Here is a 26,333-nt window from a genome sequence, read left to right on the forward strand (position 1 = left end):
CAATCTAGGGCTATATATAGCGAGTGTATTTGAATGACAAAGTAGGTTACCTCAGCTTCCATAGGAGATCTGGGAATTCGCTTTGCTCTCAAGTTCATTTCGTAACCTAATTAGAATTTTCGAAGAGTTGTAAAGTGCAAGTGGTGCAGACCTGGCTCTCCCCATCTTTACCTGTATCTCTGCCTTTCCGGATGATTCCACAGCTGGCACGGTGGCCTCCTTACAGAAGGTGTCGGGGGAACTGCGGACCCACAGAGTCCCGGGGTCTTGATAGTCCCCGAGGCCTCACCTCCTCTTTCTGCTTCGCTGTTTCCATCAGAGCCCTCCTGGCCTGGACATGTGGCACGAATGTGAGAGACTGCAGCTGTAACAGTCCTTTGCTGCTCTCTTCCTGTCTCTCTCTCTCTTCCCCTTCTCCCTGCCTTCCTTCTCTCCGTTCTGCCTTCTGACGTGGTCAGATCTGCTCGTGCTGCTGGGGGCCAGGAGTAGAAAGATCTGAAGATTAAAGAAGGGCCGTAATTGTTGATTGGGGCAGGAGAGAAGGCCCAGGTGTAAAGGAAGATGGTGCCTAGGTGCTAGGTAGCAGTCCAGGAAAGGATGGAGCCCAGAGGCTAGGGAGTGACTGGACAGGAGAAGGAATGAAATGAAACAGGAGCCCTGAGTGAAAACCTGAGGTGTAAGAAGGCCCCTCACCACACCAGCCTCCTGGCCTCAGGCTCCTTCCATTACCTTGCTGGAGGAAGAGGGGTTCCCGGGCTGCAGTGGGGGCTGTCTAGGGGAAGGGAGTTCATGGGCCCTACCTGTGTGCAGCAGAAGGTTGCAGGCCGACAGGAACCTCCAGGGCATGCAAATGTGGTCCCAGGAACCCAAAGCCGGGACAACAGCCTGACCCCCAAGGCAGTCATTTAGGGTGGAGCACACAGTGCCACTATTTCGTAAGCCCAGTCTCTAGGTGATTTCCAGAGAGGGAGAATCACCTGGGCAACTGGGTGTGTTAGTGGAGAGGTGCAGCCTCGGAGCAGGGAGGGGGCCTGCAGGTGGACTGGACTGTGGCCTGCTCAGAGGCAGTGACAAGCCTCCCTCATAGGACAGGGTGGACCCACTTATGCCTAAAACGGGTCACATGGACTCAGCCACGCTAAGCCAAGAAATTCTCCCGAAGAGTCTGTTCACCTCTAACTCTTCTGATTCCGTTAGCTTTTCACCTTTTCCTCTGATCCCTTCTCCTCCTCCAGCCTGCCTTCACAGGACCAGCTGTGTGTCCCCAGTGCCAAGCCTGTGGATAGAGGCTGTGTACGCAGTTGGAGTGAGGCCATTGTGATGGCTTCATTGGAGTGACAAGTCCCTGTCACCCCTTCTCCCACGGTCCATGAACTAGCTGGGAGGGAAGTTGTGGACTGACCCCCTGGACTCGAGGTTCAGACAGTTGATCTGACCTGACGGCGTGTTCTGCCGCTGGCCTGAGCAAGACGGCACTCCCAGCTCTGAGCTTTCCCCTAAAGCCACTGACTCTGCCTGGCTCTTGACTTCTTTCAAGATGTTGGATTTCCCTAGGCTTGAAATATGAGTTTAAGTGTTAAAATTCTTGGATTTGGATCTGTGATTCCCAAGGCTGTACTGGAATCCCTGAGGAGTCATTGATATCACCCCTTGTGACCTTTGTACTCCCAACCCCTCTGCCACCATGTCCATGGTCTTTCTTAGAAGATTCTTGGTCCCTATTGTAGCCACACCTCCTCTGAGCCTGAGCCATTTTGTCATGATCCCTCCTGATAAATGCAACTAGGACTGAGCCCAGCACTCCAGGTGTACTCTGAGGTGGGCAGACTGGAGGGTGACCGTCCCTTCCATCGTCTTTTCAAATGTGGATCCCAGTCCTACTCACCCTTTTGGCAACTGCCTTACTTACACCAACACATCCTGGTCTCCTAATCAAGGGGACAATATCCAAGCCATGGAAAGCATTTTTTTTTTCCATATCATTTAATGGATCACTTTAAAGTTATCCTGCCTCATTTAGGACAGTGGTCCTCACACTTGAACATATGTCAGAATCACCTGGAGGGCCGATTAAAACACAGATTGCTGGACCCCACCCCAGAGTGTCTGACCCAGTGGGTCTCAGGTGGGCCCGAGAATTTGCCTTTCTAACAGGTTCTCCTAGGTGATGCTGGTGTTACTAGGCCAGGGCTGCACTTTAAGAACCACTGCTTTAGGGACAGGCTTTCTGGTATGACTTTGTATCCACAGTCCATACCAGTTCTTAAGGGGAAAAAAATCAACAGCTCTAAGCCTAGTTTTTATCATCTATTCCTAGAGTCCTGATCCCCTGGTTCTCCCTGCTGCCAAGTGAGTTGGGTTCCTTCCAGATTGCTCCAGTGGCCAGGGCCAGGACTCATTGCTCCAGAAGCAGGGAGAGTTCTTCCCTTAGGCAGCCTCAGCCCTGTGAGCTGGTCCTGAGAACCCAGGCTTTGAGGACTCCCAACCCTTCCTAGTCCTCCTTGTAGCAGGACTCAGGGTCCAACTCACCTCATTGCATTGCCAGCCTGACCCTCCCTTCCAGGTGATGGGCAGCCTTCTTCTCCATCCCCTCCCGGCCCATCAGCACCCATCTCGCTCCCTTCCTCCCAGGATGGCCAGGGCCTTTAGCAAATCAGACTCCTGATGGCTGCCTCCAGAGGCCCCATATGCAGATGAGGGCCCAGGTGGACTCCAGCTGTACTTGAGCATGTGTGTATGTGTGAATATATTTTATTTTCTCAAGAATTAAGTGTTACTCCTTTCCAGGAAAAACATATTTCTGCTTTTATAGTGGAGGTGAATAAAAAATAGGATTCACTTTGCTGAAATGCAGTTTATAGCAAGCTGATAAAAGACTTTGGCCCCATAAAACAAGAGATACTTGCAGTACCAGAATGGTGGGGGGGGGGGGGGGGGGAAGAAAGGTGTTTTTTCTAACTTAGTAATCTTTGATCAGTGCTTTGAATGATCCTTCCATCTACATGTGAGAGTACGAATTTATTTCCTTGTGAGGTAGATCAATTGCATTATTTCTTTACCATGCTTTGGTTATTTAAAAGTACCATTTATTACTAGTTTTTTTCACTTGTTTTCCCTAAAAATGTCCATTAGAGTAAATACTCCAGCTGAGCAGACTTCTTGGTGCTGAAATTATGGTCGGTGAGTGGCTGATGGCGCCAACCGTCTGTTCTGACCTCTTCTGGCTCATAAGCCTCAGGAGCTGTCCACATCTGGCAGGATCCAAAAGAGCCAGCTTGAGACCATTCAGAGAGCACTGGCCAGGGAGTCACACCTCAGCTTCCTCATTTGTGAAATTAGGGGTGAAATGAGATGACCTCTAGGGTGTTTGGGGTTGGTTTGTTTTGAGTTCTGAGCGCCTATAAAATATTTTTTTCTGCTCTCATGCCCACACTTATTTACAGCTCTCAGATAGATATTTACAGATAGATACGCCAAACCAGTGACAGCCTTGATGCTGGGTCTTATACCTGGAAATGATCATTCCAGCTTTTAGGCAACATAAAGAACTTTAGAATTTACAAAGCCATTTCCCATCCTCGGTGTTTTTGCTGGGCCCTGTAAGTTACATGCTGTATAACTCCCATTTTATAGGTGAAAAGACAGATTCAAAAGAGCTCGAGAAGTTTCCTTCAGTTTGGGTGGCGAGGACATGGAGAGCCAGGGCTCGACTGTGCATGCCTTAGGAGTATGTGCACTGGCTGCTTTGCCTTCTGGCAGGGCTGAGTTTGCACACGTTAATGTTGCACATCAATAACTGTTGGTTCACAGCACCCCCATGACACATAGACCTAATAATGGAACCCCACCTGCATCCAAAAAGGATTTGACACAGCAGAAATAAACCATAATGGCAAAGTCAACTTTTTTTTCAACCAACTAGTTCCCAATCTACCATCAAAATACAGGTAAAAACTAAAGATGGACAAGGTTCACTCTGATTGAGACAGTTTCATTCTTCTTACAAACGTATGCATCACAAAGTATTTCAAGCATTCAGCAGAGTGCAGAACACTAAACACCCATGGTCTTGCTACCCAGAGTTAGTGTGTTCACGTTTTCCTCTATTGGCATCATATTTCTTTTAAAAAAATGAAATACAGCAGTTCCCACCGCAACCCTTTTTGTTCCCCTTCTGTGTGGGTGCTTCCCAGTGACCATCCTGCAACATTCAGGGCCAAATTATTCAAAACATTTTGATATATACATTGGGAGGATCTATCAATTGTTGAGACAAGAAGTACTTTTTTTATCATGGTAAAAAGTATGTAACATAAAATTTACCATTTTAACCACTGTAAAATTTACAGTGCAGGGACGTTAAGTACCTTCATATTGTTGTGCAAGAAGTACCACCAGTTACCCCCAAAACTTTTCATTATCCCAGACAGAAACTTTGTACCCACAACTCCATTGCCCCATTCCCCAACTCTAGAAACCACTTCTCTCCTTTATGTTTCTATGCACTTGACTACTCTAAGTACCTCACCTAAGTGGAATCATACTCTTGTCCTTTTGCATCTGGCTTATTTCACTTCGCATAATGTCTTCATTCATACGGTAGCATGTGTCAAAATTTCATTCCTTTTTAGGCTGAATAATATTCCATTGTGTGTATAAACCACAGCTTGTTTATCTGCTCATCTTTTGATGGACATTGCTTCCAAAAGATGGTTGCTTCCACCTTTTGGCATAGTGTTGCTATGCATTTGGACACGAGTGTCCAAATACCTCTTTTGAGCCCCTGTTTTCACTTCTTTGGGGTATATACCCAGAAGTAGAATTGCTGGATCATATTGCCATATGATGGGAAATTTTTAGAGTGCACAAATTTCCAGTTTCCAGTTTATCCCCATCCTCATCAACACTTGTAGGGTTTTGGTTTTTGATAAGAGCTGTCTTAATAGGTATAGACAAGATGTGCTTTCAAAGCTCATCTTCAGTTAAAGAGGAAGAGACTGAAATGCTAAGAGGGAAAGGGTCCCTCAGAGATGCAGAGGTCACAAGCAAGTCAGTGACAGAGCAAGACCTGGAACCTGGGTCCCCAAACTCCCACTTGGTTATTTCTACTAAAACACAGTCTAGTTTCCATGGCTTTCTGTCCAAGTGTATATAGTCATAGACATGGACCGCATACAGATTTCAGATTTATTTGTTTTGATCCTAACTTTTTTTTTTAATTTGAAAATAGTGTCAACATTTTAAAATGTGCTCATGCTGAGATGTTCAGTGCTGAGATGCTCTGTGTGACTGTAACCCGCCAGGCTCCTCTGTCCATAGGATTCTCCAGGCAAGAATACTGGAGTGGCTTGTATTTCCTTCTCTAGGGGATCTTCCTGTTACCACTAGCGCCTCCTGGGAAGCCCTTTATGATGTGAGGGATCCTACTTTATTTTAAAAATCTAGAAACTTCCCTGTAGTCCAATAGTTAAGACTCATTCTCCCATTGCAGGGGCACGGGTTCAGCCCCTTGTTGGGGAACTAAGATCCTGCATGCTGTGCAGTGTGGCCAAAAAATAAATAAAAATATAGATTTCTTATTTCTCCCTTCCAAATCAGAAGGTCTGGTGATTCTGGACCAGCATTCTGGCATAGCATGTTTGGAGTTGAGCGGCAAGCGCTGTCTTTAGGTGAAGCATTAGTTTGCCACGCTGTCACCAGGCCTCCCCACTCCCTAGTACCCTTCCACACAGACTGCTTCGCACACTGGCTAGTTCGCATGACACTGGAGCTTGCAGCTCTCTGCTTTAAGCACGTAGATGTTAGTCATTCTGTGTGTCAGCAGATACATCGATATGTTTAGCATCACAGGCTGGTTCCGCAGCCCCTCACCCTCTCCTCTGTTTTTGCTTTGTCTATCTGAATATCTCAGCTATTTCCTCACCCTAGAAATGAAGTAATATTGCAAATAAATAATGACAAATATAGAGAAGTATTTGAATAGTCTAATTTGGAGACAGTGTGATGTATTTGCCTAATCTGATTTGGAGATGATATGAAACACCAGCATGAAAGTCCAGCAACTTGCATGCTTGTCTTAATTCTTCCAGGAAATTCCTAGGCAACTTTAATAAGCCCCTTCCCTGTCTGGCCTCCTTCTGCTTGTGTGTCCTCAGGGGAGGGGAATCTCCAAAGTCCCAGGGGGCAATCTACTTTTTAATGAAGACAAAACCCACTCCTTTTTCATATTGGTGGAGAAAATCACCTCACCCATTTGAGCCACTTCCCAGACCCCTGTGAAGTGGCCCTTCCTATGACTGCTGGCACACCCACCCTCTGCTCTCTCTTTGCTGGCAGGTGAGAAACGACCTGACTGGGGTTCTGTATGGTGAGGACATCGAGATTTCAGACACCGAGAGCTTCTCCAATGATCCCTGCACCAGTGTCAAAAAGCTGAAGGTAGGTGCAGCTGGCCAGGGCCTGGAGGCCAGACTTATGGCATGCTCCTGGGGTTCACCCAAATCCCTGACTTTGAAGGAGTCTTGAATTCAGGCTGTTTCATTTTGTCCTTGGCATTTGAGATGTGAGGAAAAGCTCCCAGGAGCTGGCTGTCCCTTGCTTGTTGTCCAGCACTGGCCAGAGGCCTGCTTGCCAGGTGCATGGCCGTGTGGAATTGCCGGGTGATTTCGTATCTCTCAGCAGAGCCTGAGAGGCAAGCAGGGCACAACAGACATCACTGGCACCCACTCAAGGACAGGCTAGTGGGGACACTAAAGACTCAGACCTGGCCCCTGCCTTCAGGGAACTTCCTTCCTGCTGTGAAGAGGCTCACAGTGAGAACCTCTCTTGCCCAAACCCACAGCAAGGAAGTAATGTGGTTGGAAGTGAAAGCTCAGGCTCCTGACCCCCTCCAGTGACGCTCACTCCAGGAACAGAAGGGTCAGCTAGATGTTTGCAGTTGTAAGTAGTCCCCAGCTGTCATCTGCACACTCATTTCCCGACTCCCCACACTCATTTCTCAAATGCCATGTTTGCACCAGACCCTCTCTTGGGTTCACAGCCATCATCAGGCCTGCCTATGTCCTCAGGTGTCTGAAGGCAGATACCTCCCAGGGAAACCAGGAACAGAGGGGCTGGGGAACAAAGGGAGAAAGTGACTCATCCCATCCAGAAGAGGATTCAGACACAGCTGCAGAGAAGGGACAGCCGTGGAGGATGGATGGGGTGGAGACCTGCAAGGTAAAAATCAGAGGGCATGGCGGCCATGCTCACTGTGTATTTGGGATCAGCGGGGATTCCAGGAAGCTGGAGTATCGGGATGGGGACATGGGAAAGATGCCAAGGCTGGAGATAGAGTTTGGAGCCAGTTTCCAGGAGCCTTGAATGTTGAGCTAAGAAGTTTGGTTTTTTATGCCAGGCAGCGGGGAGCTGCTAGGGGTTGTACATAGGTGCATAGTTAGAGCTGTCACCCTACTCTTCTATTCCCCATGACCACACTGAAAGTAGCCTGGGGCCTCAGTTGCCAACTGCTGACATGTCCCTTCTTTCTTGGCCTGATCCCAGATTATACTGATCAGAGCAGGTGGTAGTTTAGAGCTTATGAAGCCCTCAGTTCACACATGGGGAGACTGAGACACAGAAATGGGGACAAGGAAGCAGAGCACCAGTTGTTTTTCGCCTGCTCAGCAGCAGACACCAAGTGGGCACGTGATAGTTCAGCCCCAGAAGCCTCTACCGATAAGGAAACGGTAGTAAGGAAGGGTCTGCTGGCAGCCCGGGTGTGTGCTCAGCTCTTTCCCCATAGGCCGTGTGGTCTGAGGGTGCACTCGGGTTGTGTGGGGCCCAGAGCATCCAGAGGGGAGGAGTGCCTGCTCTGCAGGGACCACCTGGGGTGATCGGGATCCTGGTGCTGCGCTGACATTCTCCTGCCACATGCAGTGTCTCCCCAGGGTGGGCACTGGAAATAGCTTCCTGCACCCGAGAGACCCAGCAGAATTCTGTGGGCTTTAAAATTTAAAGAGCCTTTGTGTGTGAAGCAGACGCACTAGTTGAAAGTCTACAAGAAACTGGGGATAGAACTTGGTGCTCTGCTCATCAGCCAGCCAACACCACCAGAAGCAAGAGTGATCTGAATGCTGATGGAAATAGCAGCCGGCCTTTCCAGTGCCCTGAGCAAGGGCTAGAGCTCTTGGCTTCACCTGCCCATTCAGCCCTCCCCAGAGCCCTGAGACAGAGGAAATTTTTGTATCCTCATTTCACAAATGGGGAACTTGAGGCTCAACAAGGTTAAGTACCTCACCCCAGTCACCCAGCTGGAAAGTGGTGCGTTGGAATTCAAACTCGGATCTGGGCAACACCATGGTCCAGCTCCCCCACCGCCCCGCACAGCTGCAGTTCTGAGAGAGGGTTCCAGCATCACAGAAGCCCGGGAGAGCAGAGCCAAGAACAGCACGCTCAGTCTCTTGGCAAAGGCTCCCCTCAACATGGAGTGCTCTTCCCTCACCACCTGCATAGCTACTTCTCTAGTCTTTTCTCAGTTGTCCCCCTTTCCCAGAGGCTTTACCTAAAATTTAAATCCCGGGCCCTCACACTCCCACTCCCCCTTTCTGTTAATTTCCTCCATTTCACTGATGGATATCTGTAGCAGTTTCCTGGAGCTGCCATAACAAAGCACCGTAAACTAGGTGGCTTAAAACAACAGAAGTTTATTCTCTCACATCTCAAGGACAAAAGGCCAGGGTCCAGATGTTGGCAAGCCCATGCTCTATAGCAGGCTTGGAGACTCTTCTGTACCTTTCTCTAAGCTTCTAGTGTCAACTGGCAATCCTTGGCATTCCTTGACTTGCAGCTATGAACTCCTTTGCCTAAACTGACATTTCCCCTCTTTCCCTTCACATCATTTTCTTCTTAGGAAACTAATCTTGGAGGATTAAGAGCCTGCCCTGCTCCATTATCACCTTACCTTAACTGATTTCATCTATTTATTAATACAATGATGCTGTTTTCAAATGAGGTCACGTTCTGAGGTATCAGGGGTTAAGACTTCAACATATCTTTGGGAGATGCAGATCACCCCATAACAATATCTGACCTCCTGTTCATTTTTCCCAGTTGTTTTGCCATCTGTCTCTTCCCACTAGGATGAAAGCTCTAGGAAGCAGCAGTTTCTGTATGTCTGGATCACTGTTTTATTTCCCACCACCTGGAACCAAACCTAATTTGCTTGACAAATTTGCTGAGTGGGCATAAACCAAATACCAAATCTGGACAGACAAAGCCAACAGAACACAAGGATAAACTTCTGGAAAGCTCAGAGAAGAAGCAAATATCTGGTGGGGTAAGATAGAGAAGGAAGTACAGCAGACAAGGAAGAAAACTAAATAGTGACTAGCAGAATTAAAATCTGCTTTGGAGGTAGTAGAGAGCAGAGTTAATGCCACGAAAAATAAAAATCAGTAATATGCAAGATAAACTTGAAATGCTTTCCCAAAATTCAGAGGAAATGGTCAAAGAGATCAATCTAATGAGAGGAAAGATAAGTTATGGACACTGGAGAAGGGAGATGCTAAGGGAAAACTGGGACAAAATAAACAGAACCAAAATCTAAAACAAAACAGGCGCCTGAGTATCAATAAGCTCAGCTACCACCCAGATCTTGGCTTCTAATACCATTCTCCATGGAAAGAAACCAGGGATCCTTGGAGAAATGGCTTACCCGGGACTGGGACAGGAAACATACCAAATGATCCTGGAGCGTCCTATAGTGCCAGAAGGTTGAGGACGTGCTCAAACCACATCAACAACACACACTTATTTGGTAGGGGGAGCGGTGTCAGAGTTGTTCACCAGCCAGCTGAAGTAGCCACTGAAAGAGCTCCCAATGGCCAGAACTGAAACATTTGAGCAGTAAAATAAAAGTAGTATTGGATTATAACCCAAAGTATAAAACAAAAGCCCATGACTGACTAGGTAAACTGGAGAGAATATACAAATCTTCTGTGCCAAAGAATTCCAAATAATTTGTGTAGACATTTGAGGCCCAAGGAAATGGAGCAGAAATACCCACTTGTTGAGTGTCTTCCTTCCAAAGAGCACAGGATGAAAAGGGGGAAAAGAAGAGTAACTTTAGAGTGGAAGAACCTGACCAATGCTACCTTGGCCTAGTGACCAAGGTCAGCATTTACATGGTAAGTCCTGTTGATAGTATATACCTTTGATATGATCCCCCAAACCTATAAACCCAGTCTAACAATGAGAAAAAACATCGGGTGAATTCTGGTTGAAGGCCATCCTGCAAAATACCTGACCAGTACTCCTCAAAACTTTTTAGGTCTTCAAAACTAAGGAATGCCTGAGCCAAAATGAGTCTACAGAGACATGGCAACAATATATAATATGGTATCCTGAATGGGATCCAGGAGGAGAAAAAGGACACTAGAGGAAAAAAAAAACCTAAGAGTATCTGAATAAAGTATGAGCTTTAGTTAATTATGAATGGATATTGATTTATTAATTATAATGAATGCACTATATTAAAGTAAGATGTTAATAATAGGGGAAACTGGGTGAGAGACATATAGAAATTCTCGATACTTTCTTTGTGATTTTTCCATAAATCTAAAACTATTCTCAAGAAATTTATTTTTAAAAATAAGCAACAAACTTAAGAGGATTCAAGAGAGAACTCCTAGACTGGACCATACAAAATTGCCAATATTGAACCATTTTCTAACTACGAAGTCAACAGTTTCTTAAGGAAATGCATAGACTATATATGCAGACTAGCTGGCCTTTCTACATTCTAGCAGAATTGGTGAAAAGAGAGTTATACCCAGACACATTTTGTTAAAAGTTTTGAAATACAAACACAAAAGGGAAAATCTGAAAGTACCTAGGTCAGAAGAGAAAAAAAAATTGCCCACAAAGGTACAAAACCAGTCTACCTCAACTCGCCTGCAGCATTCAATCCCGGAAACAATGGAGCAGCTAGGAAACATTTTCCCACACGTGAGGTTCACGTGATGTGCTACTAGCCAGGTGCCCTTGAAGTTAACCCTTGAAGTCCTATGTCAGCCTGCCTTGAACAACAGCTAACTTTATAGCTGAGGTCCTGACAGAAGCAGGTGAGCAGGGATCATGGAAACCGTAGAGGGAGCTAAGTAGTTGTTATACAAGTGGGTGCAGATGCAGAAGTTCATTTTGAAAGCAAATATGAATATACATATAATACAAATAAATACTGTAATAACAGTAATTGAGATATAAAAACCCAAATTCCATTAACAGAGGCCAAAATGTGAGTTTAAAAAAAGTCCTGATCTTAATTAGAAGTGGGGTTCAAAAGAGACTATTTTGCTTATGATTTTCATAATTAGAAAAATATAAGTTTAAAGGCTTTGAATAACTTAGTAGCAAATATGTTAATACTATAACATAAGCAGAACCCGAAAGCAAAGAAAATCTAGTCCACGTATCAAAAACCAAAGCAAACAGGAAAACTAGAAAACATAAACTAATAGTGAAAATCAAATATAGTCATTCTGACCAGAAATTCAAATAGGTCAAACTCCCTATGAAGAGGCAAAATCTTTCAGGTTGTGTTTTAAAGAACTAGCTATAGTTATATTTACAACACAGTGACACAGAAAGGTCAAAGGTAAAAGGTCAAGCAAAGGTATAGCAAGCAAACCAAACTGAAGCAAGGATCCAGTGTTCACATTAGAATACAGAGATTTCAAGGTATAGGCATTGACCAGGATTAAGTGGTTTTCTATAGATAAAGGTACAGTTCACCCCGAGAATAGCATATTCATGGGCCATTATTGCTCTAAATTACATCTCACTGAACTGTATGAAGAATGGCCTGTTAAAATACCAAGAAGTGACAGACACAGTAGTATTGGGAGCCACAACATTTTTCTCTCAGTCTTGGACAGATCAGCCATTCAAAAATAAGCAAGAACATAGAACTGAATAATGGGATTAATCAGGCTGATTTAGCAGATATATATCAAAGTTTGTCTAAAAGAAAGTCAGGAAATAAAACCATCTCTGTGAGATGAAGACCCAAGGCCTTTAAGCTCACTCTGGATGGAGCTGTTTTGATCAGGAATGTTTAATGTGAATGGTCACCAGGCTGGGCTAGGAGGCCACCCCTCACAGGGCCCTGAGTATTTCCGTGGTGCCCACGCTGAAGCACAGGACTGTGTCGGGGAGAACGCCAGGCTCCAGATGTGTCCTCTGTTCATTTTGAAGAATGCATTCCAGGACACAGTACCGCATAGGGCTCTTCTGTCTTGCTGCAGAAAGAGTTCAGAGGCGGAGTGATGGGTAAGGGAAGCGTTTTTAGTACAGGGTGCTGTGAGAGACACAACTGCGCAGGCAAGGGGGTGCTGCGCTGAGAACTTACTGGCCTCTGGTTTCATAATCAAAGGGAAAGTGAGGAGGTGGAGAAGGCCACCTTCTTCCTCGTACTTGAGTAGACCTCAAGCTTCCACCATCACTTCTTTCTCCATGTTGGGTAGGGGAGTTTTCTTGTCCCTGCATAGTCAAACTAGGACTGTTGTGGAGCTATGAAAATGAGCAGGAAGGTGGTAAAATATGCTAAAATATGGTAAATCATCTCAGGTTTCGGTTTAAGACCATCTTTTCCCTATATTTTTGTTTTTAATGTTCACAGAGGAGCATGTCCTAGGAGTCATTAACTTACCTGCCTCACTGGGCAGGATGTGGGTCTTATGCCACCACTGGGGGCACGTCTCATGATTCTGTTGCATTCGTTGCTAAGCAGGACTGCTCTCTTGATGGATCAGTCACTTAGAAGATCTCCCATACTTTTTTCTTTATTTATGACCCTTTAGTGGGATTAACTGTTTAATTGCCTTCTTTGTCCCTTTACTTTGTCCCTTTACATTGTCCCTATCAATTTCAGGAGCAGCCACCAACCCATCATTCAGGATTCAGACTCCAGGGAAATCTCCCTGTTTTATAAATCAGATGACTGGCAACCTTAATTCCATCTGCAATGTTAACTTCCCCTTGCCGTGTCATAGCATGTCCCCAGCTTTCAGGGATTTGAACATGGACATCTTTGGGAAGCCATTACAGGAAGGCCACAGAGACAGGTCTTGAGGAGGACTGTTCCCCACTTTGCTGCATGGGAAAGTCCTAGTGGGAATTACTCTCTACCCCACGGGCCAGAAGCCCAGCCCGACTGCCTGGACTTGAGGTTCATACAAGTACCCCAAGGGGACTTGAAGCTACAGAATAAATGTGGTGCATCTTCCCAGCAGGCCAGCTTTTCTCAGAGACATGGGAAGAAAAGCATTATTTTTATCTTCAGGTGAACATAGATATGTTATCAGAATGCTAAATATACATGAATTTTCAAGATAAAATGATAAACTTTAAAGAAGTGCCATGCTTCACCAGGGCTGCTGGGGCTGTTCCCTCTTTCACTCCCATCCTTAAGAGTATATGGCTCCTGATTATCTGATTTTAGGGACACTTCTGGGGAAGGAAAAATAGTCTAAGAAAGACTAATTTTAGCTAAATGAAAGAGAATACTCATTCTGGATGTGGAATCAATCTGTCAGAGCCGGGGGAACTTTGGAAATCATCTAGGCAAACCCTCTTAGGCTTATCCCAGGTCTCATAACCAAAGTGAGGGGGCAGGAGCAGGCCTGGGCTTCTGATCCTTTCACCAGTGTGCCCACTGCTCCAGGCCAGGCTGCCTCCCAGCCCACATCATGGCTGGCCTCTAATAGCTCAGCCATCTTGTGCTCATTGCACGGCACCCCTTTCTACAGCATTGAAGATGATATCTTTTGATTTTTCAGCTACCTAGTGGGTAGAGTAAGCTGTAGAAAGCCAGGAAGCTATTAAACGTGGTCTTAGACAGATGTAAAGGTGTCAGGAGACGTCAGATAACTCACAGGTCAGTGTCAGGGTCAACCTTGACCTTCTAGCAGAACCCCCACACTGCTGTCACAGGGAAGCAAGATGGGTGGCTTTCTGCTTTCCTGATCTTTTAAATGCACATCAGCTATTTTAATGTCTCAGGATTGCATTTGCCCCTCAAGTCCTTCCACTTCAAAATCCAAGGTACTTGTGTCATTGCAGCAGACTGGGTGTGGAGCCCCAGCAGCCCAGGCCCTGGGGGGCTGGCCTTCTCAGCTTGGGAGGGAATATATAAGGATGAGTGGTCAACTGCTTGGGCTCTGGGGCCAAACTCACCTTGGGTCGAGGCCAAAGTCAGCACTTCTTATCCCTGTGACCTGATGTCTTAGGCTGAACTCTCTAGAAACAGAGTCTGAGACCCTTGTGAAAGAGATTTATCGAGAGTGTGCTCAGGAGAACGGGAGAGAAGCGGGGTAGGGCAAGAGGGGAGCTGGGTCAGAATGCCTTCTGGCTGGTGACTGGTTTAACCCAGCCCTGCTGGCTCTCTGGCACACAGTCTGCACCATAGAGCTGGTCCCACCTTTCAACAAAGGGGCTAGAGTTTCCTACTGTGTGAGTCAGTCACTGGCTGCTATGGAGGGTGAGGTGCAACATGACCTTCCAGGGCCTGGAAGCTCCCCTTGGCTGAGGGAGATTCTGCAGGAAAGGGAGGGACCTGGTGGCAGCCCACCCTCACGGCAACTGGGTTGGTGCTCCAGCCCCGAGGAGGGGTTCCCATGGGACCACCAGCATATGCTGTGCCGAGGCTGTGCACTTAAGGCTTTGAGGCTCAGTTTGCACATGAGACTGTCCAGAGTGGGCATAATAATAGTACCTACCTCCTACGGCAATAGTTAGAAAGAGTTCAGGAGCTGTCATTCGTGAGGGTTATACACTAGTGCTTTGAATTGAGTCATGCTTCTTAAGTGTTATTTTTGTGTGTTATTTTGTGTGTGAGCTCCCTTTAAGGGCCCCAGGGGAGAAGGCAATGGCACCCCACTCCAGTACTCTTGCCTGGAGAATCCCATGGACAGAGGAGCCTGGTGGGCTGCAGTCCATGGGGTCACTGGGAGCCGGACGTGACTGAGTGACTTCACTTTCACTTTTCACTTTCATGCATTGGAGAAGGAAATGGCAACCCACTCCAGTGTTCTTGCCTGGAGAATCCCAGGGATGGGGGAGCCTGGTGGTCTGCCGTCTATGGGGTCACACAGAGTCAGACACGACTGAAGTGACTTAGCAGCAGCAGCAGCAAGGGCCCCAGAGACAAAGGGCTTCTTTCTAGACAACAGATGAGAGGAGCCAAGAAAAAGGAAAGGAAATCCACCCAAGGATTGGACTGAGTACACCGTCTGGGGCCTCCCACCCCATGGCTGTTCCCTTCCATGTTTGCACTCGCCTGTGAGTTGGCCTGTTGAAGGTATAAACCTAGGTCTCCGCTACCATCCATGACCTTAGATCTAGCCCTCTAAGAGGAAGCTGTCATTTGTCTGATCACAGGACATCTATGTTCACTCCAGACAGCCCCCTGCAGAGCCAAGCAAAAGTCCCTGATGGGGACTTCTGAGAACCTGCCCTCTGCCATGTTCCAGGGTTTCTGACGTCGCAGCACTGTTCTGCACCCTCATCCTCAGACATGGTCGTGGCTGTCCTCCCCTACCCTCCGGCAATTCTTCAACTGCCCCCTAAGCCCTTTCACCTGTAGAGAAGAGTGCCTTTATACCCCTGGCAGGGAGGTGGGTGGACATGGCCAGAAGTGGGTCCTCTGCCAACAAAGCTCTTTCCTTTCTCTGGATTTTAAGGAAACCATACAAGTTATACAACATTGAAAAGTGTGATTCTGGAACTTTTGTGATAGTGTGGGTATGTTAAAATGTTTAAGATTTCCCCCAATCCAAAATCTTCCCCTTCACCCCTGAATCTTCCAACAAACTGCTACTCCAGAAAGAAGAACCAGGTATATCTGTAGTTTTTGTACTCCCAGGAGAACTCCTCTGCCCTGAGAGTACACATATCCCATTTTGAGAACACCTTCAGCTCTTTATGCTTCTCAAGGCACCCCCCAAGTATCACTCCAGTCACATTTCCCATTGTCCTCTCCCAACCCTTGATCCAGGCTCCACTTGTACCAGTTGCTGGCTTGTCCTCTTTTCTCCTGGATTTTGCAGCACCTTGCCCCTTTACTCACCATCTAGAATCAGAGTGGGTGTGAATATCTTCCTGCATCAAGGGCAACCTAGCCCTGGATAGGCTCTTTCTCCAGGGCCCTCTAATGGTCAGGAGGCACCAAGGTGAGAGTGCTGGTTTTGGGGTGCTGTGCTGGATTTGGGAAAGCCTTTTGCATCTCTAGGAAGGAGTTAAGTAGATCCGTGATCCCTTGGGTCCCAGGAGAGAACTTCACAGAGGAGAAAGTGGCCCAAGTCTGGTGGGACAGGGATGGTTTCTCTGAGTAGGAGCTCCTGAGCTAAGGCAGGAAGGAAGAGCAGCAGGCCTCCAGGCAAAACGAGTGCGGTGGGAGGGAATGGCATTCTGGATGTGTGAACTTGTATAAAGAAAGAGAGGATGAGTGAGAAAGTGGATGAATGAGTGAGTCAATGAATGAATGAGAGTATGGCAGACAATCTAAGAGAACCTCAGGGGGTTCATTCTCTGGGATGTGGAGGTATAGCAAGAAATGTGATTATTGAAATGAGCAGGAGTGAGTTGGTAAAGAATCTGAGATGTTCTGAGGAGCTCAGAGTTTGATCTGTCAAGGTCTAAGCCACGGAAAGATTTTACACAATCAGATTTGAATTTTGGAATGATTCCCTTATCTGCTTTGTGGAGACTAGATGGATGGGGCAGGACTAAAAGCAGAGAGATCCAGCTGGGAGGCTGTAGTGGTTCACCAAATAGAGAGTGATGGTGGCTCAGCCCAGAGCAATAGGGCTGGAGAGACCAGAGTGATTCAGGAGCTAGTGAGCAGACAGAACTAACAGGCCCTGGTTATGGCTAGGATGAGGAGAGGAGAAAACCTCAGGTGGCTCCCAAGTTTCTGATCTTAGGGAGTGGGAGGTTGGCAACACCGTTCTAGGGATAGGCAGTGCAGGAGGAGGAAAGAGGCATTTTGGGAATGACGGTGAGTTCACTTGGGACACGTTCAGCTTCAGGTGCCTGGAAGAATCCACATGGAGGTATCCAAGGGACAACTAGAGAAAAGGCGGCTCAGGGGAGAGATTTGGGAGTCCGCAGCTTCCAGAGGGGAGTCGTGGCTGGGGTCATGAATGAGGTTGCCCAGGGAGAGTGATGAGGGGCAGAACTGTATGGAACACCAGCATTAGGGGTGGGCAGAAGGATGAGGGGCTGATTGAGAATCTGAGCAGGAATGACCAGGAGGCAGGAGGGAGCATCGTGGAAGCCAGCACCAGGGGGCAGAGGGAGGTTCATTAATCATGAATCCTACAACCACTGGGTCAGGTAAGGAGTGTTATGCCCATTTCAGACATGAGAAAATCGAGGCTGCAGGAGATTAAGACTCAGGGTCATGCAGCTGGTAAGTGCTGGAGCTGGAATGTCAGCCAAGGTCTCTATGACTCCAGAATCCGATAAGCTGTTTCTACTGTACCACGTTGAGCAACACAGAGCTTGGCACAAAATAGATGCTTCATAAATGTTTGTTGGATGGATATGGATATGGATAGGTGAATAGTGTTAGCAGCAAGAGATTCTATAAAAAATTTAACAAATAAGCAGAAAGACCCTGAAGTGTCCCAGGAGCAAGGCCACAGAACGGAAGCAGCTTAGAACTTTTTATAGCATTGCAGACATGGTGATGACAAAGGCTTGCCTTCCTTCGACTGGGCTCTGTTAAAGATCTTTTAAAGTCCTTTCAGAGCAAGGGTTTTTTTTTTTTTTTTTTTTTCGTCTTTCCATTCTTGCTTGCAAACGAAGGATGATTTTAGAATCCAAGCCTTTTTTATTTTGCTAAAGTACATGATGAGTAAAATGGCCTCCCAGTCAGCACTTTCCAATTTTGAAAGATGCTAAAAACTGATCTTTAAAGGGATGTTTCTCTTCTTTATGCATCAAAGAGCCTTGCGGCCTGCTGGGAAGGACGGGATAAATGTCAGGAAGGTAGCGTCACCTGCAGGGCTGAATCTCAGTGCAGAGAGTAGGACTGCGATTGGGAGCAAGCATGTGGGCTGAGGCCTGGCTGTCTCCTGGAGGCTGCCTGTATATCCTCCTTCTGCCTGTTCTCCATGGGGCAGGGCCCAGCCTGGATCCCGTCCCCTAGAAAGCAACCAAGAACCCCTTACCCTGACCCAGGAGAGAACTTCAGGTAGACACTCAGTAAATCTTTGTTGAATGAATAAATGAGTCAAAGGACCTATGGTGGGGCTTCCTAGGTGGACCTAGCAGTAAAGAATCCACCTGCCAACACAGCAGACATAAGAAATGCAGGTTCGATCCCTAGGTCGAGAAGATCCCCTAGAAAATGAAATGGCAATCCACTCCAGTATTCTTGCCTGGAGAATCCCATGGACAGAGGAGCCTGGTGGGCTGTACAGTCAATGGGGTCGCAAAGAATCGGACACGACTGAAGCGACTTAGCATGCAAGCACAGGACCTATGGTACAGTATATACCTAATAACCCCATTGAGGTAATAAGATAATAACTATTTATAGAACATTTGAATATAGATTTTCCTTTGAAATAAAAGGAGAAGAATGGGTTGGGAGGTTATAAAAAACTTATTCTAGCTGGGTGTTTCCTCTTTGTCAGGAACTATGGTAAGCACTTTATAAGGGTAATCTCATTTAGCCCTCTAAGTAAGCACTGTAAGTAACTTATTCCCATCTTGCAGATGAGGAAATTGAGGCCAAGTTGGCGAAAAGAGCCACTTGACGCCACCCAAGTGGAGCTGAGATGTGAACAAAGCTCAGAACTCGAGGAGACTGAGAAATGCCTTAATTGGGAAGCTCTGTGGACTCCTGGAAGGTGGAAAAGCCTAGCATACTGAGGGGTGGGGTGTTGACTGGGAACTTGTTTCTGCTGCCAACTACCCTGGGGACCTTGGAAGTTCCTTTCTGTCATCTGGCCTCTGTTTCCCTAAGCGTAGAGTGAGGTTGGAAAGCAGACGCTGTGTCAGTGTTCCCCAGTGTTTGCCTGCTCTTGCTGGAGTAGAGCAGGGAAGGTGAGGCCCTTCCGAGCCATTCACTTCGGCCTGCAGCCTGTGGCCTCCTGGGCTGTGCGGATCACGTGCTCACCTCCATATCTGTGTCTTCTGTCCACAGGGCAATGACGTGCGGATCATCCTCGGCCAGTTTGACCAGAATATGGCAGCAAAAGTGTTCTGTTGTGTAAGTAACACTTTGGTTGTGTCCTTTGTGTCTTTGGGGAGGTTCATGAAGCTTCTTCTTGGATTCATTCTTACTCCCTGATTCTTAAATAGCCTCATAGTGTTATGGAAAGATGTGGGGTCTGGCTGCTCACTGCTCTAAAGCCAACAAACAGACCAGGTTGGTGGAAGGGAAAGTTTGCTTTATTTTGGATGGCGGCAGCTCGGCAGGAGGGTGGATGTCTGTCCAAAGGCCAGCTCCCCACCACTGACAGTCAGTGGGGTTCTTTTATAGACAGACGGAGGAGCCTACATTCAGAAACAGCATAGTCAGCTCTGACAGTCATCATCAAATTGGTCATCAGAGGTCTGACCTGTGTTATCTTAGTTGATTGGATACAATTAATCTTTAGTTCCAAGGTCTGTTTGTTTCCATTTCTTTGAGGCCATTTCTTAGAATTATGTCGTGGGTACAGTCTGGTCATCCTGTAGTTAACTTCTCCTGGGGTTTCAGTATCTACAAGACAACTCACAGGATATGGCTGAGTATTATCTGTAGCCCTTGAGAAGAAACTAAAGGTCCTTGACTGTGCTTCTTAACTACATTATTATTATATGGTCTCCTTTGACTGCTTTCCTTTGTTTCTGCTTGGTGTCATTTCTCTGATTAAACTTATTCTTTAACCAGAGTTTTCCACAGACAAAAGGCAGGCAGGGGACATGGAGTGGGCAAGGACCATAGGGTCCTGATCCATTTCAACAGGACCAGAGTCCGGGGTGTTGGAAGCAGAAGTGTTATTCTCACTGCTCTTTTCGGGGAGCTAAAACCCCAGGGCTCAGAACAGTTCAGTTGTGGAGAAACCAGGAACCTCAGTTTACTAACCCACTAACGCACTGTCTAACCATTGCCTTTGTGCTGCCAGCTAGTTCTGTCTCCTCAACCCAGCCACGTTTAATGGAGCAGCGCTGTGTGCACCACACAGGGGGAGACACAGGCTTCCAAAGTGGGACAGGGGCACCTCAAACCCCTTCCTGCCCTGTAAGCAGGGCTCAGTGTCAGGCTTAGCACAAACCATCAACCATTCAGTATTTCCCACCAAATCCTTTTCATTGTCTGGTGTGTGACAGATGACAAAGTACATTTTTAAGCCTTTTCTCATTTAAGCTTTTCAGTAACCAAGTGAAGCTACTATTGTTACCCTTGTTTTATAGATGAGGAACTAGAGGTCCAGAGAGGTGGAGGGGCTTGTCCAAGGGCAGAGCCAAGACTCCATCCCCGTTCACCTGAGTCCCAATCAGATCCTCTTTTCTCCACACGATAGTCTAACCTGAGCACATGTAAGAGTTCTAACACGGGAACTATGTCTTTTTATTTTGATGCCCTGGTTCCCCCTCCTGCACCCCAGGGTCAAGAGAGGAGTCAACAGAGTGAAAGCCTAGTCACATGGGTCATTGTCAACCCAATAAGTTCCTCCTCTTAAAATGAGGTTATTCTAGGTCTCGCCTCTAGTGATGGGCCACAGGCCTCTGTTTTCTTTGACCTTTTTCAGTAACTTGGATGTGATTATAAAAATATGCTTATAGGAATTTTAGAAGTTGATCCAGGAAGATAGATCCAGGGTGCAAAGAACCTTACCAAGCTGGAATGTTTGGTTAAATCTAGGAAGGCTAAATCTAACGCAGGAAACCCAGGTTCGATCCCTGGTTTGGGAAGATCCCCTGGAGGAGGAAATGGCAATCCACTCCAGTATTCTTGCCTGGAGAATCCCATGGACAGAGGAAGCTGGTGGGCTACAGTCCATGGGGTCACAAAGAGTTGGACGCAACTGTGCGACTCACATACAATACAAGGCTATATTAGAACAAATTGGGCTGCCTGTGTCTGAGGTGGTAGAGGCACAGCTGAGGAGTACTGTGCATTTAGAGCGAAAGAGACTTGGAGTCTCAGGTGACCTCAAGGTTACCGTGAGTAACCAGTGTGAGCACAGCCAGCAGGGAGCCGAGGTGGCCATCTGGCTGCACACCCACACCAGGGAGGGTGGTCTCTCTGCTCTCTGCTGGAGAGACCCCACCCAGGGTGTCCTGCTCAGCTCCTGGTGCCCTGTTTTAGAAGAGATGAAGGAACTGAGAAGAGGCCAGGAGAGAGGAGAGAGCAGTGGCTGGAAAACACAGTCACACACGGATGTTTCCTTGTGAAGGCTCAGGAGCAAAGTGGGAACCACCTGATCTCTCAAAATAGAAGGAAGGAGGCAGAAGCTACTGGCTGCCATTTCAGGGACATCTCTTGAGTTTAGCACTTAGCGCTCAAAAGTCGGTCTGCCTGGGCTTGGACCCCTGATCTGCAGCTTAGTGACTGAATGTGGGCTTGTTGACACTTTCTGAATCTCAGTTTTCTCATCTGTAACATGGGGATAATAATAACACCTGTCTCATAGGGTTGTTGCAGAGATTAAACGAGCAAAAACACTGCATAATGCCGGACATATGGTGAACTCTCCACAGATGTCAGCTATCTTTTTTTGTTTATGTAGGTTTCTGAGGATGGAATGAACCACTGTTGGGCTGGCAAGGTTACTAACTGGTGAACTTTACAAGATTGTGTTAAGCATCCTATGTCTCAGTTAAGGATAACAAGGAGTCTTTCATACGAAAATCTAAGGAGGAGCATGAGAAAAATTGAAAAAACAGAGCAAATTGATTTAATACATTTTGCTTCAAACTCATAATACCTTGCATGTTACCATCTAAGGTCCAGAAATGGCCCATTTGAAAAAGGAAAATAATGCTCCAAATTAGAAGACATAAATATTTAGAGAAGAAGATGAATTTTATCCCCACATATCCCCAAAGCCTTGTAAACAACTGGCACACGGTAAGTGATTATTGATCCAATAGGAAAAATAAATCAATAAAAATGACCCAGGAAGATGTCACACTAGGCCCTGGCCATCTCCTGTTTGTACAAAATGTAGACAGACCTCCTGTTCTGATTTGAGCCAAACCCTAAGCCAAGGTGTGGCTGTGATTTCCCTCTGTGCTGGGATTATTTTCCGAGTGGCATTTCCAGCAGTGTGGTTTCTATTTCGGAACAGACAGCGTGGCTGTCTCCCTCTTGAACAAAGCCCCAGGTTGTTTGCCTTCCACAGCACAGGACATCGTCTTACTTCCTCATCCCACTTTCTTCTTCCTCTTAGACTCTGGGCATTTTGAAGTAGCCTTGCTCTAAGAATCTTTGCTGGCAGCTTCATTCATTGAAGTGTTTCTCAGAAGTTTTGTGTTTGACATTTATTCCGTGTGTCAGATCCTCAAATGGACCTCCCTGTCAGGACTTTCCATCTTACATGCTTAGGAAGGAGCTCTTCTGGCAGGCATGGAAGATCCCAAGGAGAGTCTGCTCAGTGTCTTCACAATGGATCAAGACTCTGACATATGGTGGAGGGAGAGGTTGCATAGAGCAGAAATGCAGGGCCTTGCTGCCTGTGTCAGGGTCAGGGTCCAGGTGCAACCAGATGGAGACAGCCGTGTTTTTGCCATCCAAATGCCACATGCAGTGCAAACTTTGCAGCATGTTGATACGTGTTCTTGAGATTGGACCTGCCACCAATGGGAGAGCAGATTCCAGCAAATGCAAAACCTCTTTATAGCCCTCTGGCAAAATGTTCACTTTGGCTCCAGCAAAGGATGAGCATGACCTGTCACTTGTCTTCTCTCTGCTTGGTGGTCTGTTCTAAATTCTCAAGCATTCTGACCTGGGTTCTGGTTTTAGTTCTGCCAGCTGTGTGACCTCAGACAGGCCACTGTGCAACTCCAGTCCCCGGCTGCCTCACCCCTAAAGTGGAAGCGATGACCTCTGCCTTATGTGCCTCATTGGATGGTTGAGAGGCTTAAACAAGGTCACCAAAGGATGACCATCATTCCAACTGTGAACTGCGTTACTGATGTGAGGATTTATTGCTATTGTGGTTGTGAAATGCCTGTAAAAGGGAAATGTCCTTCTTGCATGGGGAGGTGAGAAGGCAAAAGGAAACTTAATAAAAAGAGGAAATTGGATTTTTAAATTACCTCATGGCCACCTGTCTGCAGCTAATGAGAACAGAGTGGTTCATGGAACTGAAGAACATGAGCTTAGGACTGCCCATCATTACCTGGCAGGGCTGTTTGGTGGCCACAGGGCCTGAGACCACATTCTTACTAGAGGCAAAAAAAAAAAAAGAAAACCAAGGTGACCAAGTCAACTGAAAGTGTGTTCAGTCAGTCACTCTACAGCCAGTGCCCTTTATACATCAGGCAGTGTGCTCAGCACTGGGGACCCTGGGAAGAGCAGATACCACCCTGCCACCCCACCCCAAAACTCCCTTTTTGGCAAAGGAGACAGACAAAGATACCAGCAGCTTCTTAAAGGTCAGTGTCCCACAATCTCAGCTCTTCTGAAAGTGGGAATGTTGAAATGGAGGCCCAGAGGCTTCTCTGCAGTTGCTGTAGACACTGGATGCTATATTTAAGCCCAGTCTACCTACCTTGCAGGAGAGCCTTTTAGACCCTCACTCAAACCTGTGTACTTTTTTGCTACACATATGTTTAACAATCCCTGCTTTCCATAGCAATTTAAAAGCAGCAGATTCAGAGTGGGGAGAGGGATTTAATGACAGTGAAAGTGACAGCCTAGACCTGACAGCTAGGAAAGAGACAAACCCATCAAAAATGGATCAGAAACTCCAAGAACAACAGTCTGGGGCCATTTGGTATTTGGACCAATCTTCCCTATGTTCAAAAGTATAACTGCCCATAGCCTAAACAATGGCTAATGTTCAGAATAAAGCCTTGAGTTACCAAAAGGAAAATGGGATGAGAAGGAGCAGCTGAAATGTTCCTGCACAGAGTGTTGGCCAAGCATGTACACATATTACCTCATTTATTATTATTATTATTTTATTGAAGTATAGTTGACGTACAGTGTTGTAATAGTTTCTGGTATACAGCAAAGGGATTCAGTTATATATACATTTTTCATATTCTTTTCCATTGTGGTTTATTATAGGATATTGAATATAGTTCCCTGTGCCATACAGTAGGAGCTTGTCATTTATGTTTTATATATACTAGTTTGTATTTGCTAATCCCAAACTCCTAATTTATCCCTTCCCCCTTTCCCTTTGGGTAACCACAAGTTTATTTTCTATGTCTGTGAGTCTGTTTCTGTTTTGTAAGTAAGTTCATTTGTATCATATTTCAGATTCCACATATAAGTGATATCATATGGTATTTTTCTTTGTCTGACATTTCACTTTAGTATGAAATCTCTAGGTCCATCCATATTGTGCAAATGACATTCTTTTATTCATTTTTAGGGCTGTGTAATGTTCCATGTGGTACACATGGTATATATGTACCATATCTTTTTTCTCAATGTTGACTCACATCATGATTTTTATATTAATAAAACTGTGATGTGAGAATTGAAAGTGAAGTTTTATTTATTTATTTATTTTAGTTGGAGGCTAATTACTTTACAATATTGTAGTGATTTTTGCCATATATTGATATGAATCAGCCATAGGTTTACATGTGTTCCCCATCCTGAATTCCCCTCCCACCTCCCTCCCCATCCCATCCCTCTGGGTCATCCCAGTGCAGCAGCCCCAAGCACCCTATCTCATGCATTGAACCTGGAGTGGTGATCTATTTCATATATGATAATATACATGTTTCAATGCTCTTCTCTCAGATCATCCCACCCTTGCCTTCTCCCACACAGTCCAAAAGACTGCTCTATGCATCTGTGTCTCTTTTGCCGTCTCACATACAGGGTTATCATTACCATCTTTCTAAATTCCATATATATGTGTTAGTATACTGTATACTGTTTTTCTTTCTGGCTTACTTCACTTTGTATAATAGGCTCCAGTTTCATCCACCTCATTAGAACTGATTCAAGTGCATTCTTTTTAATGGCTGAGTGATATCCCATTGTGTATATGTGCCACAGCTTTCTTATCCATTCGTCTGCTGATGGACATCTAGGCTGCTTTTGTGTCCTGGCTATTATAAACAGTGCTGTGATGAACATTGGGGTATATGTGTCTCTTTCAATTCTGGTTTCCTTGGTGTGTATGCCCAGCAGTGGGATTGCTGGGTCGTATGGCAGTTCTATTTCCAGTTTTTTAAGGAATCTGCACACTGTTCTCCATAGTGGCTGTACTAGTTTGCATTCCCACCAACAGTGTAAGAGGGTTCCCTTTTCTCCACACCCTCTCCAGCATTTATTGCTTGTAGATTTTTGGATAGCATCCATTCTGACCAGTGTGAGATGGTACCTCATTGTGGTTTTGATTTGCATTTTTCTGATGATGAGTGATGTTGAGCATCTTTTCATGTGTCTGTTAGCCATCTATATGTCTTCTTTGGAGAACTGTCTGTTTAGTTCTTTGGTCCATTTCTTGATTGGATCATTTATTTTTCTGGAATTGAGCTGCAGGAGTTGCTTGTATATTTTTGAGATTAATTCTTTGTCAGTTGCTTTGTTTGCTATTATTTTCTCCCATTCTGAAGGCTGTCTTTTCACCTTGCTTATAGTTTCCTTTGTTGTGCAAAAGCTTTTAAGTTTAATTAGGTCCCGTTTTTTTATTTTTGCTTTTATTTTCAATACACTGGGAGGTGGATCATAGAGGATCCTGCTTTGATTTACGTCGGAGAGTGTTTTGCCTATGTTTTCCTCTAGGAGTTTTATAGTTTCTGGTCTTATGTTTAGATCTTAAACCCACTTTGAGTTTATTTTTGTGTATGGTGTTAGAAAATGTTCTAGTTTCATACTTTTACAAGTGGTTGACCAGTTTTCCCAGCACCACTTGTTAAAGAGATTGTCTTTTCTCCATTGTGTATTTTTGCCTCCTTTGTCAAAGATAAGGTGTCCATAGGTGTGTGGATTTATCTCTGGGCTTTCTATTTTGTTCCATTGATCTATATTTCTCTTTGTGCCAGTACCATACTGTCCTGATGACTGTGGCTTTGTAGTAGAGCCTGAAGTCAGGCAGGTTGATTCCTCCAGTTCCATTCTTTCTCAAGGTTGCTTTGGCTATTCGAGGTTTTTTTGTATTTCC

General features: G+C 45.9%; 1 protein-coding gene across 1 annotated transcript in view; it reads left to right on the forward strand.

Moving 5' to 3' along the window:
- The window catches only part of GABBR2 (gamma-aminobutyric acid type B receptor subunit 2), a 370,642-nt gene that overhangs the window by 184,278 nt on the left and 160,031 nt on the right, over positions 1 to 26,333 (forward strand). Inside the window, exons 4-5 of the mRNA XM_069576091.1 lie at positions 6,337 to 6,438; positions 19,193 to 19,258. Of these exons, the coding sequence (XP_069432192.1) occupies positions 6,337 to 6,438; positions 19,193 to 19,258 (168 nt within the window). The remainder of the gene's footprint in view (positions 1 to 6,336; positions 6,439 to 19,192; positions 19,259 to 26,333) is intronic.

This window comes from Ovis canadensis, chromosome 2 (assembly GCF_042477335.2).
Source record: "Ovis canadensis isolate MfBH-ARS-UI-01 breed Bighorn chromosome 2, ARS-UI_OviCan_v2, whole genome shotgun sequence".
NCBI lineage: Eukaryota > Metazoa > Chordata > Mammalia > Artiodactyla > Bovidae > Ovis > Ovis canadensis.